Source organism: Gigantopelta aegis, chromosome 7, assembly GCF_016097555.1.
Source record: "Gigantopelta aegis isolate Gae_Host chromosome 7, Gae_host_genome, whole genome shotgun sequence".
NCBI classification, from domain to species: Eukaryota; Metazoa; Mollusca; class Gastropoda; order Neomphalida; family Peltospiridae; genus Gigantopelta; species Gigantopelta aegis.
Genome location: NC_054705.1, coordinates 28,163,955 through 28,178,598, shown reverse-complemented (window position 1 = coordinate 28,178,598; position 14,644 = coordinate 28,163,955). Strand labels below are relative to the sequence as shown.

General features: G+C 38.7%; 1 protein-coding gene across 3 annotated transcripts in view; it reads right to left on the bottom strand.

The window, feature by feature from the left end:
* Nucleotides 1–2,510: 2,510 nt before the first annotated feature.
* LOC121377672 overlaps nucleotides 2,511–14,644 on the bottom strand; it is a 19,738-nt gene continuing 7,604 nt past the window's right edge. For all 3 annotated transcript variants that reach the window (XM_041505749.1, XM_041505747.1, XM_041505746.1), the window contains exons 3-7: nucleotides 13,020–13,182; nucleotides 11,679–11,802; nucleotides 9,833–10,021; nucleotides 8,069–8,233; nucleotides 2,511–4,490 (exon numbers count right to left, since the gene is read on the bottom strand). In XM_041505749.1, the coding sequence (XP_041361683.1) occupies nucleotides 4,081–4,490; nucleotides 8,069–8,233; nucleotides 9,833–10,021; nucleotides 11,679–11,802; nucleotides 13,020–13,182 (1,051 nt within the window). In that variant the 3' untranslated portion in view covers nucleotides 2,511–4,080. The remainder of the gene's footprint in view (nucleotides 4,491–8,068; nucleotides 8,234–9,832; nucleotides 10,022–11,678; nucleotides 11,803–13,019; nucleotides 13,183–14,644) is intronic.

Below are 14,644 nucleotides of genomic sequence, written 5' to 3'. Positions count from 1 at the left end.
CGTTACTGAACGAGTAGTAAGGGTTAATTAAAAATTAACCAGTTAGGAATGGTGTTGTAATTCCTTTATTAATTAACTTCTCCTGTAAGCGTTCTCAATTATCACACGTGTGGGTGTGGTGTAACGGTGAAGTGATTCGCATATTGTGTAACTAGACACCTAGAGATTAACTAATTAAGTGATCAGTTCTGGGTTGTTATTATTGCTGTTATTAATTTACTACTACGGCTGTACATTTGTCAGCGTAGATTAATACAGATTCCAAAGTGTATTGTGTTTTTGTTGTGTTTTCTAGAGAACTAACGTGCTATAATACTATATACTTTATATAAGATCGTATCTCTGATCATACCTAGAGACGAGCCATACTAGGTTTAACAGCCTGTTACAGAGAGATCTAATAGATATACAGTTAGGAGAGATATTTTGATAATCGTGTTTTATTCAGTTACGGGAATTATAGAATCCCGTGACATGCATATAAAAGATCCCTTGCGGGTTTCCTCTCTCAATATCTGTGTAGTCATTAACCATATGCCCAACGCCATATAACTGTGAATAAAATGTGTTGATGGCGTCGTTAAATAAAACATTTCCTTCCTTCCTTCCTTCCTCCCCCCCTCTCTCTCTCTCTCTCTCTCTCTCTCTCTCTCTCTCTCTCTCTCTCTCTCTCTCTCTCTCTCTCTCTCTCTCTCTCTCTCTCTCTCTCTCTCTCTCTCTCATATCTATCAATCTATCTATCTATTATGTACATTTTATCCAAACAAATCTATCTTATCTATCTATCCGTTATATACATTTTATCCAAACAAACCAGTAGCAAAACAATACTAAATTGCCATGAAAATGCGTCTGTGCATCTTTATTTAAAAATGTTCAGATGGAGCATAGACACCCCCCCCCCCTTTAGGTGAAGCATGGACCCCGGACCCCCCCCCCCCCCCCCTTACAATATTGATACCTTCGGTTTCTCCACTCATTTGCCTTTGGCAAACACAAACGTTCCCTTTTTAGAATTTTGGGACCCCTCTTTACAAGCTGCTGTATCCGCCCCTGAGTAGCGGGTTTCCTCCCTTTTTGTCTATCGACTAGATGTTACCAATGTTACAACAGAATAATGATAACTCCAAAGGGAAGTCTATACAAACACTTGTTAAATAATTTCTTATTACAAGATTATCTTAGAAAACTATTGAACGTTCGTCATTTAAAAGAAATAACTAAAATCAGAATATGTGCACATAAATTAAATATAGAATTTGGCAGGTATAGAAATATTGAAAGATCAGAGAGAAAATGTACACTATGTGACAAAAATGAAATGGAAGACGAGTATCATTTTATCCTCCAGTGCCCACGATATAATGATTTAAGTATGAAATTTATTAAAACATATTACCATAGATGTCCAAGCGTTTTCAAACTTACCCAACTATTAGCGTCTGACAATGCTAAAGAACTTAACAATCTCGGAAAATATTTATTTAGAGCAAATGCCGTTAGAGATCAGCTATTGGAGCATATAGGTTAATATTAACATTACTTATTTTTATTCAGTATAGTACTATTCGATTACATGTATATTAAACCAATAATACATGTATCTCTCAGTATACTTAATAATGACTTATATGTATTAAATAATATGTCATTAGAACCTTAATTTATTAAATATTATTATTAGTATTAGTGGCTGTATATTAAACGTGTTTCTGATCGTTCTAATATTTGTACTAGGTTAAATTTCATCTTATTTCCTAAAATAGAGTTTTTTCTTACGTACGAAATTATTTGAAGACAAAATCCAGTTTAGGCTTCTTACAAATATTAAGACGACCAGAAACGCATTGAATATACAGACACTAATACTCCAAACAAGAAAATATATTTAATATGCAAGTTTAATCGTACAAGTATTTTATTAGTCGGAAACATCTTACAATGCAGCAAACTCAGGAATGTCCCTTTAAATCATCAAGTTTAAAAAGTTAAAGTATGGTGAACAAAAATACAGCTTCTTACTTTGTAAGCTTAGAGTTAAAGTTTATTTTATATAACGACACCATTAGAGCACATTGATTCATTAATCATCGGCTATTGGATGTCAAATTTGGTAATTTGGTAACTTTGGTATCCGCTACATTTTTCCATTAGTAGCAAGGGATCTTTTATATGCACCATCCCACAGGCAGGATAGCTCATACCACGGCCATATAAAGATCCCTTGCTGCATTAGGTAAAATGTAGCGGGCGTCCTCTGACGACTACGTGTCACAATTACCAAATGTTTGACATCCATTAGCTGATGATTAATGAATCAATGTGCTCTAATGGTGTCGTTATATAAAATAAACTTTAACTCTAAGCTTACAAAGTAAGAAGCTGTATTTTTGTTCACCATATTTAAAGAGTATTGTTTGGGCATCATCACGGTAACATAATGTTCATTACCATATTAGTTTTTGAACAAACGGTAAGAGCGCAACATGCCAGCGTTATTTGCAATGTCATTTGACCATAATTATGTCATTTAATTTATTTGTATACTTTTCTAAAACGTTGATGACCAATGCTAAAGGAATTATACTATTTACATTAAACAAGTGATCCATATTGAGTTCCTTGAGGAAAAGGCGTGTTGTGTAGTTTGAGTTTTTACATTGTCTTGATTGTAGGTTTTCAGGCCCGATAAAAACTTGTCTGTTTAACCTGTCCTGGTTCATGTTGACGAGCCTCCTCCACTGACTCAGAACTGCTTTCCACTGAGACACAATTAAGTGTTGCCAACCAATATGACCGTTTACTGCAGCATTTATGTATGCAAGATATGGTCCTGACAAGGATTTACTGTTATGTGCAGTAGACCGTTAAAAAAAGAGATCACAGTGACCTTGTAATAGTATGCGACCACCGCCATCCCAAGTTGTTCCTACATGTGAGGTTTGATTTACTGTTTTTTTGTTTTGCAACATATACGAACAGAACGTGCGTTTCTCAAAATATAAAACGAAGTCATCTTTTTAAAATTTGTTTTGTAGTTCCAGTTTTGAGTGTCCCATATGCATTTTGAAAAGACAACCTCTTTGAAACTGGACCTATTTATTTGTCCCTTCAGTTTCAAGGTATTTGTCATACTCGTATTTGATTTGTAGGCCGAGTCGTGCATCACAAAACATACTCGAAAATGTCATGCAAAACGTTTTGAATTCGTGGAATTTGCTGGGCAAAAAAAAAAAAGTGTATGAATAATATTTAAGGATGTGTCCTCTGTTTAAATGCCACGAATTAGTGATGTGCCATCCCTTTATAAACGCAGCCAGTCTGATTAGTTTAGGGATGTGTTCTGTATCTATAAATGTCATTAGTTTGATTATGTATATATATGTCCTCTTTAATAAACGCTAACAATCTGATCATTTATGGACGTGATATATGTTTATGAATTCCATCAGACTTATTATTTAAAGATAGGTCATCTCTTTAAAAAGTCATCAATTTATTCCGGGATTTGTCCCCTCTATATAAAAGCCGTCAGTTTGGTTATTTAGGGATGTGTCTGCTTTATGAATGCCGTCAGTTTTGTTGTTTACGGATATGTCCTCTTTTTATAAAGACCATCAGTTTGGTTATTTAGGGATGTGTCCTCTTTTTATAAAGGCCATCGGTTTGATTATTTAGGGATGTGTCCTCTTTTTATAAAGACCATCAGTTTGGTTATTTAGGGATGTGTCCTCTCTTTATAAAGGCCACCAATTTGGTTATTTAGGGATGTGTCCTCTCTTTATAAAGGCCATCGGTTTGATTATCTAGGGATGTGTGCTCTCTTTACAAAGGCCATCGGTTTGATTATCTAGGGATGTGTGCTCTCTTTACAAAGGCCATCGGTTTGACTATCTAGGGATGTGTGCTCTCTTTACAGAGGCCATCGGTTTGACTATCCATCGGTTTGATTATCTAGGGATGTGTGCTCTCTTTACAAAGGCCATCGGTTTGACTATCTAGGGATGTGTGCTCTCTTTACAAAGGCCATCGGTTTAATTATTTAGGAATGTGTTCTCTCTATAATGGCCATCAGTTTGATTATTTAGGGATGTGTCCTTTCTTTATAAAGGCCATCAGTTTGATTATTTCGAAATCCTTGAAATGCAGTTCCTGCTTGAGAACCGATTCTGAGAGAGACTTCAGGATCACTCCACTGATTCCCTTCTTCCTGAACACCTTCACATGCTTGTGCAACCTCAGTCTCTCCAGCTGTGCACACAGTTCCTCTATCCCCAGACTCTCTACAGGACAGGCGTGCACGGTCGAGCTCGGCTCATCGTCTGGCTGTTCCCCGCGAGCCGGTACGTCAGGCCCGATTTCTGAATACACGTCGCTGTCTCGAAATCGTGCTGGCTGCGTGAAGGTCGCCTCAAGGTCACCTATACGGATGTAGTCGTAGTCGTCGCGATTATCGATCTCTGGAGGCAGTTTCTCGTATATCGCCATCTCTGAAACCATTCAATATTAAAGAATTTACAGGAGCTGGAGGAAACTGTTTTTAATGTACTTGAATATATCTACATAAGCGTATAAGACGGGGGGCAGTGGGAGCAAATCCTCCAATTCTGGCACAAACGATATAGATATTCGAGCAAAATGTGCTGACCTGAGGCCTTTTTACCATGTATTTCCATTTCTAACCGCAAAAATTAGTAAAAATGCGTAGTGATTCGTTTAAAACCCTATATAGCTTTTTGGCAGTAATACTAATGTTGTTATCCAGATTCGGGGCATTTTCGTTTAACTCGGGCAAAAACCAGCCCACCTATGTATATCTACCTCAAATAGAATGGCCGCGATTGCACTGCGCTCTGACAGATACGCACAGACTCATTTGTACGGACACAATACATTAGAAGATGTTCTAATAAGAGAGGACATTACCACTGTGTCTAGGACCTCAACGAGTCCAAATTACTGGACAAGAGTATTCAAAGGTCAAACTCGACCCGATCCCCGATGCACTTGCACTAGATGATAATAAGACTTAGGAATAAAGTAAAACAGCATGATGCATCTTAATTCCAGAGCTGAACATGGATGACAAATCATGTCATTGTATTGCATTCCACACGTGTGACTTTTGTTTTCCCTCCATGACTCATAGCCCTATGCTGTAACAAGCGGCAAGCATATGGTAAAACGACATAAAGTATGGGAAGGTGCAAGGCCACTACACTAACCTCTCTCTCACTACCGGCCTCGGTGGCGTCGTGGTAGACCATCGGTCTACAGGCTGGTAGGTACTGGGTTCGGATCCCAGTCGAGGCATGGGATTTTTAATCCAGATACCGACTCCAAACCCTGAGTGAGTGCTCCGCAAGGCTCAATGGGTAGGTGTAAACCACTTGCACCGACCAGTGATCCATAACTGGTTCAACAAAGGCCATGGTTTGTGCTATCCTGCCTGTGGGAAGCGCAAATAAAAGATCCCTTGCTGCTAATCGGAAGAGTAGCCCATATAGTGGTGACAGCGGGTTTCCAGCCCAGTTAGCTGTGTTCCCAGGAAAGCGTGCATGAATCTTAATAGGATATAAGCACGAACATAAGTGAAACAAAGAAAGACAAGCTGTTAAGTGTCAGACACTGACATCTGGATTAGAGAATGAGAGAAGCAACGTACTGCCGACACTGGTGCTACACGATATTAGTAGCAACTGGTCTTTTATAAGTGTTTGGGGTGTCGTTAAACATTCATTCGTTCATTCATTTATAAGTGTTTTTCCACAGAGTAACACACACCACAGCTTTTCATACACCTATCAATGATCAATTGATGTACGGTAGCTGGTGCTTGAACGATCTCCCAGCAGTACCCAGCAACTGACATAACAAAGGTCGGGGTATGTGCTGTCTTTCATATAGCTGGTTTCCTACAAAAGTTAAAGTTTGTTTTGTTTAACTACACCACTAGAGCACATTGATTTATTTACCACAGGCTATTGGATGTCAAACATTTGGTAAAAATATATTATTTGAGAGGAAATCCGCTACATATTTTTTCCATTAGTAACAAGGGATCTTTTATATACATCATCCCATAAACAGGACAGCACATAACACGGCCTTTGATATGCATTGGCTGGGAAGAGAAATAGCCCAGTGGACCCACCGACGGGGATCGATCCTAAATCGGCCGCACATTAAGCGAGCGCTTCAACCACTGGGCTACGTCCCGCCCCTGGTTTCCTATGAAGATTGTCTCAAAATGACATCCAGTGATAAACTAGACAGCGATTGATTAGTCAGTGCACTCTGGCCGGTAGTCTTGTGTTTTGATAGATTAGTCAGTGCACTCTGGCCGGTAGTGTTGTGTTTTGATAGATTAGTCAGTGCACTCTGGCCGGTAGTGTTGTGTTTTGATAGATTAGTCAGTGCACTCTGGCCGGTAGTGTTGTGTTTTGATAGATTAGTCAGTGCACTCTGGCCGGTAGTGTTGTGTTTTGATAGATTAGTCAGTGCACTCTGGCCGGTAGTGTTTTGATAGATTAGTTGCACTTGATAGATTAGTCAGTGCACTCTGGCCGTTAGTGTTTTGTAGATTAGTCAGTGCACTCTGCCGGTAGTGTTGTGTTTTGATAGATTGGTCAGTGCACTCTGGCCGGTAGTGTTGTGTTTTGATAGATTAGTCAGTGCACTCTGGCCGGTAGTGTTGTGTTTTGATAGATTAGTCAGTGCACTCTGGCCGGTAGTGTTGTGTTTTGATAGATTAGTCAGTGAGTGGGAGTCAAAAATAGAATGTTCGAATTATGCTCCTCCGGAAAATATATTGTAACAATTGAAAATTTGCTTAATATAAGCAGGGCGAGATGGAGTCAGTTAGCGCCTGTCGGCATGCTGGTGCTCCCATGCACCTGCCAGTGCAGGCGGTCCCTCCTCCTCCCCACCCCCACCTTTCCTGTCCAAGACAGGCGTGCGCTTGCTTTGAATGTGCACGTAAAGCCCTATGACCTGACCTTATCTACGTGCACCGATCAACACAGTAATGTATTCTTTTGTGAAATCTTTATCTCGTAGAGCGCTATCTTCCTTTCCGCGCGATTTGCAAACCTATCGTGACAACTCAATTCTTTATACAATGCATGTCGCCCGTCTGGTAAATCCGTCTGGGAGTGACTGTACCTGATAAAATGAGTTTTAGTCCATGTCACTACTACGCAGGAGGATTTGTTACATGTCGCCTTTTCACAATGTCGCCATTAGAAAAGAAAGGAAAGGAATGTTTGTTTAACGACACCTCAGCGTGTTTTAAACTGCGTCTGTTATGATGCTTATTTCGACACATAATGGAGAAAAGGGGATAAGAAACCCGCTGTCGCCAAACAAACTACTCCAGCCAAAAAACCTCCCCAAAAAACCCAACAAACAAAAATACAACAAAACTCAAACAAAAATACAACAAAACTGAAACAAAAATAACAACAACCCAAAGACAAAACAAACAAACAAAATACCCCCCCCCCCACAAAACACAGAAAACCCCCCAAACAAAACAACTTTACCATAAACAAGACAGTGCATACCACGACCTTCAATGTACCTGTCGTTTGGGACAGGGAATATACAGTCTACTGAGGTGGGGAGATCCTGAGGTCCATTGCAGCACAGCTGAACTCTCTACCACCGAGTTACATCCCGCCCCGTTGTTTAATATATGAAAAACGTTTGTTTTGTTTAACGACACAACTAGAGCACATTGACTAATTAATCATCGGCTATTGGATGTTAAACATTTGGTAATTCTGACTCATAGTCATTAGAGGAAACCCGCTACATATTTCCTAATGTAGCAAGGGATCTTTTATATGCACTTTCTCACAGACAGAAAAGTACATACCACGGCTTTTGACCAGTTGGAGTGCATTGGTTGGAACGAGAAAAAACAATCAGTTGAATGGATCCGCCAAGGTGGTTCGATTCTGCGACGAAAGCATCTCAGGCGACTAAGCTTATTTCCGCCCCTTAATTATAAGAATCCAGAACGACTAAGCAAAAATGCAAAACAGAAAAACAAAAGCAGACTTACCTTTTCGTCCTTGAACCGAGTCAAAGTTCACTTTGTTTGCCTCTGCGGTAAGTTCGTCTAGGTAGTGGTGCCACTGATCGTCTGTCAAGACTTCCGACCCATATATGGTGTTCATTAGCATCTCCAGGTACAGTGGCACGATGCAAATTAAAGGATCCAATATACCTGTAACAGAATGGTAACTTATGAATATGTAAATTAAATTATTTTAGGATTGTCTTATGTCACCAATAAATTGACATTTTGATACCAGTTGCTAAGTTTAATATTAGAACTTAGAAATATCACTAGTTTATAATATATATATATATATATCAATTAGCATACATTATTCTCCATAAACTGTGTAGAACCTATCGAAAAGCACCAGTAGGAATCCTTTATGTGCACCCTTCCACAGACTGGAACGTACATTACATACCACGGCCTTTCATGATATACCAATCGTAGGACAGAGGTTGGAACAGAAAAACATACTGTTATGAAAACCCAGTGCAAAAGCCTCATTACGAATACGAATACGAATATGTTATTTGGACTGCCGATCATTTCACAGCGTTTTCCACACATACATACATTACAATGTATACTCATAAATACACATCTAGTTAAATAACATTAATATTAAACGTGAATACAAAATTGAAATAATAAATATCAAATTAAGTATGTATACTAGTTTGTCTGACTATTTCAGCCTTAATTATAAATTAACTTAAATTAGTACAATCGTGTATATTTAAATGGTTTAATATCAATAAATAAATTTTAAGATCATCAAGGATGGCAATCTTTTTTTGTGTATGGTTATTTTTAATTAATGTTCAAGCACGGCGGGGCAGGGGCAGGGGGGATGGGGTGAGGACTCTAGCCCCCCCCCCCCCCCGATAATTCTGAATCAAAAATATTATTGGTAGCAAATATTAGGCCCGACCCCCATTTTATTTACGAGTTAATGGCGTCTGAGGACCACACAGATTTTGAGAGAAAAACCCGCTGTCGCCACTACATGGGCTACTCTTTTCCGCTTAGCAGCAAGGGATCGTTTATTTGCGCTTCCCACAGGCAGGACAGCACAAACCATGGCCTATGTTGAACCAGTTATTGTACTGGTCGGTGCAATGGTTTACACTAATTGAGCATTTCATTTCTAGTTTATCAAAATTTTATGGGGAAGCCTACCCCGTAGGACCCCTACGAAGGCCGGTTTTACTTTTGCTTTGCATTTCATTTCCTTACAAACCCCCCCGAACCCCTAGAGACCCCCCTCAGCCCCCCCCCCCCCCCCCATTCCCTCCCAAATGTCTACTTGCTTTCGCGGTGCCTGAAGTTTCCTTAAAGGGACGCATTCCTGAGTTTGCTGTAATTTTTATAGATGTTATCGACTAACAGAGACTTTTTAACGATTGTAATTACATATCAAATATATTTTCCTGTATAAAATATTAGTGGCTGTATATTAAACGTATCTCTAATTGTTCTAGTATTTGTACTAGGTTAAATTTCATTTTATTTCCTAAAACATTTTTTTTTTCGTACGTACAAAATTATTTTAAGAAAAAATCCAATTTGGGCTTCTTACAAATATTAAGACGACCAGAAACACATTAAATATACAGCCACTGACATTGTAAACAAGAAAATATATTTATGCGTAGTTTTAGACGTTAAAAGATTTTATTAGTCGGAAACATCTTACAATGCAGTGAAGTCAGTATCCCTTTAAGCCAATATGCACGTTTGAAGCATGTCCACCCTGCTCACCGTTGTTAATGGGGTTGGACACCAGGTAGGTTTCGTTGTACACTTGTAGCAATGCCATGCACCCGAAACTGTCGGCTTTGTGCGAACTGGTGTTGATGTAGAACACGTGACTCCTGGGCACGGCGAATTTCACTGTCAGCGGAAGTTCGTATTTGGCGATGATGTCCGACAGTGACTGTTCTGGTCCATCTGAATGAAACAAGGCATTATTAATCGTGGCAGTCACACCTGATAAACGAGGGACGATTAATCGTGGCAATGACACCTCAGAAACAAGGGACGATTAATCGTGGCAATGACACCTCAGCACATGCTAAACCACGCCTACATGTATTTAGTATATTTGATTGGTGTTTAACGAATAGATAAACGGATAACGTTTGTGTGGGAGAGACAGAGACGGAGAGAGACAGAAAGAGAGAGAGAGAGAGAGAGAGAGAGAGAGAGAGAGAGAGAGAGAGAGAGAGAGAGAGAGAGAGAGAGAGAGAGAGAGAGACAGAGACAGAGAGAGAGAGAGAGAGAGAGAGAGAGAGAGAGAGAGAGAGAGAGACAGATGACAGAGAGAGAGAGACACACACACACAGACAGAGACAGAGAGAGAGACAGAGACGGAGAGAGAGAGAGAGAGAGAGAGAGAGAGAGAGAGAGAGAGAGAGAGAGAGAGAGAGAGAGAGAGAGAGATGGGAGTGGTAGAGAAGAAAGACAGGTGTGCTGCTGCTATACAAATTATTAAAGATATTTTCTATCCACTTTTGCATAAGCAAGACAATACATACCACGGCCTTTGATTTACCAGATATTAGTTCCTATTCGTGTTTGTAATGCATAATAGATGACACATAAACTGTACACAATAGTGCTGACGCAACGTCGTCGTGTTTAACTGAAGCTAGACGGTACTGGGTTCGTATCCCAAAACCAGGTTCAACCCAGAGTGGATGAACAGTTGAATGAGAAGGTATATAATACCTCTACTCCAGGGCCGCACCTAGCCTGAAATAACGTTGAGGGGCGTGTGCTTGAGGCCAGTAAGAACACGAATCAGGGTAAAGTAACAAAGGGTTTTTTCCAACTGGACCAAAAAAAAAGGACATTTTAAAACTAACTTTAATTTCTTTTCAACTTATTTTCCAATTAAGCACGCTGTTCTAGGTACACACGTCAGTTATCTTGGCTGTCTATCCAGGACAATGAGTTAGTTGTTAGTGAGAGAGAAGAAGGTGCAGTGATCTTATACCCACCCATTGAGTCGTAAAAACTCACTCTGGGTGGGAGCCAGTACCAAGCTTCTAACTCTGTATCTACCAGCCTTATGTCCGATGGCTTAACCACGACACCACCGAGGCCGGTTCTTATTAACTACTATGCTCTCTACTAGGCAGACAATCCAAAGAGCGTGCATTAAACTTAATTGAATATAACAACATGAAAATAGATTAAAATTGTCTTTCTGCCCGAAATTGAAATTGAAATTGAGAAGTGAAACGATTGTATTCCTTGTTTTTCTATTAAAACATATTTAATGACATGATTACATATACTGTAACTATTGTAAACTTTTGATTATCAGGCGCGGATCCAGGGGAAGGGTGCTGGGGATGTGCACCCTCTGTTTTTAAAGAGCATCGACAAAAATACTAGTATCCAGTGATATGGGACAGCATTGCCCTATACAATATATGTTATAAAATAATGTACTTTTGAACAGAGTATGTGTCCCTTTTAAAAGATGCACCGTCTCTCGGATTACCGTAGGTGTCAATTTTAAATGTTGCACCCCTCCCCCCAGTAAATATCCTGCACCCGCTCCTGACTACTTATGAAGGAATATAATTGAAGTCCATACAGTGTTTGATCCCGAGGACCACCTTGAACTTTGTCTCAAAGTGTAGCGGTATGCTAACGAACCGACCAAGCTTGTCCCTGGCAATAACGCATTCATACTGGAACTGCTTCTGTACTCTCACAACCTGCAAATCAATGGATCAGCGTCTCATTATGGTGGCAGTCAAATGGTGGTAGTACATTGGTCATAGTCCAGTGATGATAGTGATGTGACGGTAGTCCAGCGAATAACAGACCAGTTAATGATAATCCAGTGATATCAGTCCAGTGATAGACCAGTAGTCGTAGTTCAATTATGATAGACAAGTGCTATCTATACAGAAAAATAAAAAAATAGTTATCTGTCTAATCCGCCAATATGAAATTACTGATTGCCTATACTTGGTATGGTATTAATTTATATCGTAGTGCAAGTGCTATACCCCGTAATGAAATTACTGTTACCTATTCCTCTTATGAAAATACTGTCATCTATACCGCTTAACTGAAGTATTGTTATCTACTTTATATACAATAGTGAAAGTACCGTTAACTTTATATAAATTTGAAAGTTCTGTTATCTATACATATTGGAAGTACCGTTATCTATACACAACATTGAAAGTACAGTTATCTATATACGTTATTGAAAGTACGTTATCTATACACGATATTGAAAGTACCGTTATCTATATACGTTATTGAAAGTACGTTATCTATACACGATATTGAAAGTACCGTTATCTATAGACAATAACGAAAGTAGGGGCGGGACTTAGCTCAGGTGGTTGAGTACTCGCTTGAGGTACTTGCATCGCAGGATCGAACCACCTCGGTGGATTCATTCAGTTGATTGTTTTTTCTTGTTCCAGCCAGTGCACCACAACTGGACAAAGGCCGTGGTATGTGCTTTCCTGTCTGTGGGAAAGTGCTTATAAAAGATCTCTTGCGGCGGGTTTCCTCTAATGATTATGAGTCAGAAATACCAAATGTTTGATTAATTAAACAATGTGCTCCAGTGGCGTCGTTAAACAAAATAAACTTTAACTTTATAATGAAGGTAATTATTTATTACTATTACATAAACGATATTAAAATAGAAAGTACTGTTATCTATACACGATAGTGAAAGTACTGTTATTTACACACGATAGTGAAAGAGTTGTTATCTATACGCGATAGTGAAAGTACTGTTATCTACTCACGATAGTGAAAGTACTGTTGTCTATACACGATTGTGAAAGTACTGTTATCTACACACGATAGTGAAATAATTGTTATCCATACATGATAGCGAAAGTACTGAAAGTACTGTTATCTATACAATACATTATACAATGTAAGTATTGTCAATGATCTGCACCTGTTCTGACGAGAACGTGTCGAAGTCCGTGAGTCCGATGCAGCCCTGGCTGACCACTAGGAGTTGCGGCCAGTTGTTCCTGTGTTTCTCAAACATCTGTCTCGCCGTAATGTTCTCGTCATGATCGAGGAAATTTCGACTCAGTCTGTCCAGCCTTTGAATTCTGAGAGAAACAAAAAAGCGATTCATTAATAAATGGCGGGTCCAAGGGCGAGGGGGAGGTTAGGTCAGGCACGGCGGAAGCAAACAGACATTGGGGTGGGGGTGGGGGTGTGATTAAGAACGAGGGCGCAAAGCAAAGCTTCTAGAGGGGATCGGGGGTATGCTCCCCCCTAAAATTTTAAAAACTAAATGTCCTGAAATACAATTTTCTGCATTCTACAAGTAAAATACCACTCTGCTGGTAGGGGCTTTAACCCCTTTTTTAACTGCCAAGGAAAAATATTAGTCTACCCTGACCCGGCAGCAACGCGTCATGCTGGATGCACATGCCAGAGTACATTGTAACATTTTCAAGTGTACTGGTATTCAATGGGTTGTTGTAGGTTTTGCTGGTGTTACAACACCTGCTACAGTTTGACAGCTTAACATATTGAACTATCAAAATTACCATTCCTTCTATACAAATTTATGTTGACAGATCATGTCACAAATAGAATAAATTATAATTGGCTCACTAGTATTAAAACTATTTTGGAGCATTTAGGAATGAGCGATGTTTGGATATCACATACTTTTCTATCGTTAACCTGGCTCTCACAACAAATTAAAGTTAGACAAAATGATCAATATTTACAAACATGGAATAATAGTACATCAATGTCATCAAGAGGCAAAACCTATCAACTTTTTAAAGAAGAACTTGTTTTTGAAAAATATTTAAATATAATTCCCGGAAGGTTGTGGAGATTAGTTATAAAATTTAGAACGTCAAATCACTATTTACCTGTCGAAACTGGAAGGTGGAATAACATATTATTTGAAGATAGATTGTGTACTTTATGTGATGAAAGTGACATCGGTAATGAATTTCATTATTTATTAGTATGTAAATTTTTTCATAATTCCCGAGTAATGTTTCTACATCCCTATTATTATACAAGACCAAGCACCTACAAATTCAAAGAACTAATGAGCAGTAAGAAAATAAGCGTATTAAAGAAGTTGGCGAAATTTATAAATGTAATTTGCCAGGCTTTTAAACGCCCTGGTAACTGAATAACTCATGTCACAAGCAAAACTGTTTTCTAGCTATATTACAATTAATATTATTATTATTATTACTGAACCAGATACTACCATTACCACTATTATTATTATTATTATTATTACTATTATTATTATTATTATTATTATTATTATTATTAACTATTATTAATTATTATTATCACTAGTACTACTACTGTTACAGTTACTGTCAATTAATACCATGTACAGGTAAATACATGTACATTATGTAATACTATATGTTATATTATTTCATCCTTCTGTAAATCATCTTGTCATGTTTATTATATTTATTATGTATGTTCCTCTAATACCGTTGTGGAACGGCCTGAGTGAAATAAAGTTCTGTTCTGTTCTGTTCTGAACTTACCCTTTCCCCGCCTTCTCAAAATCATAGA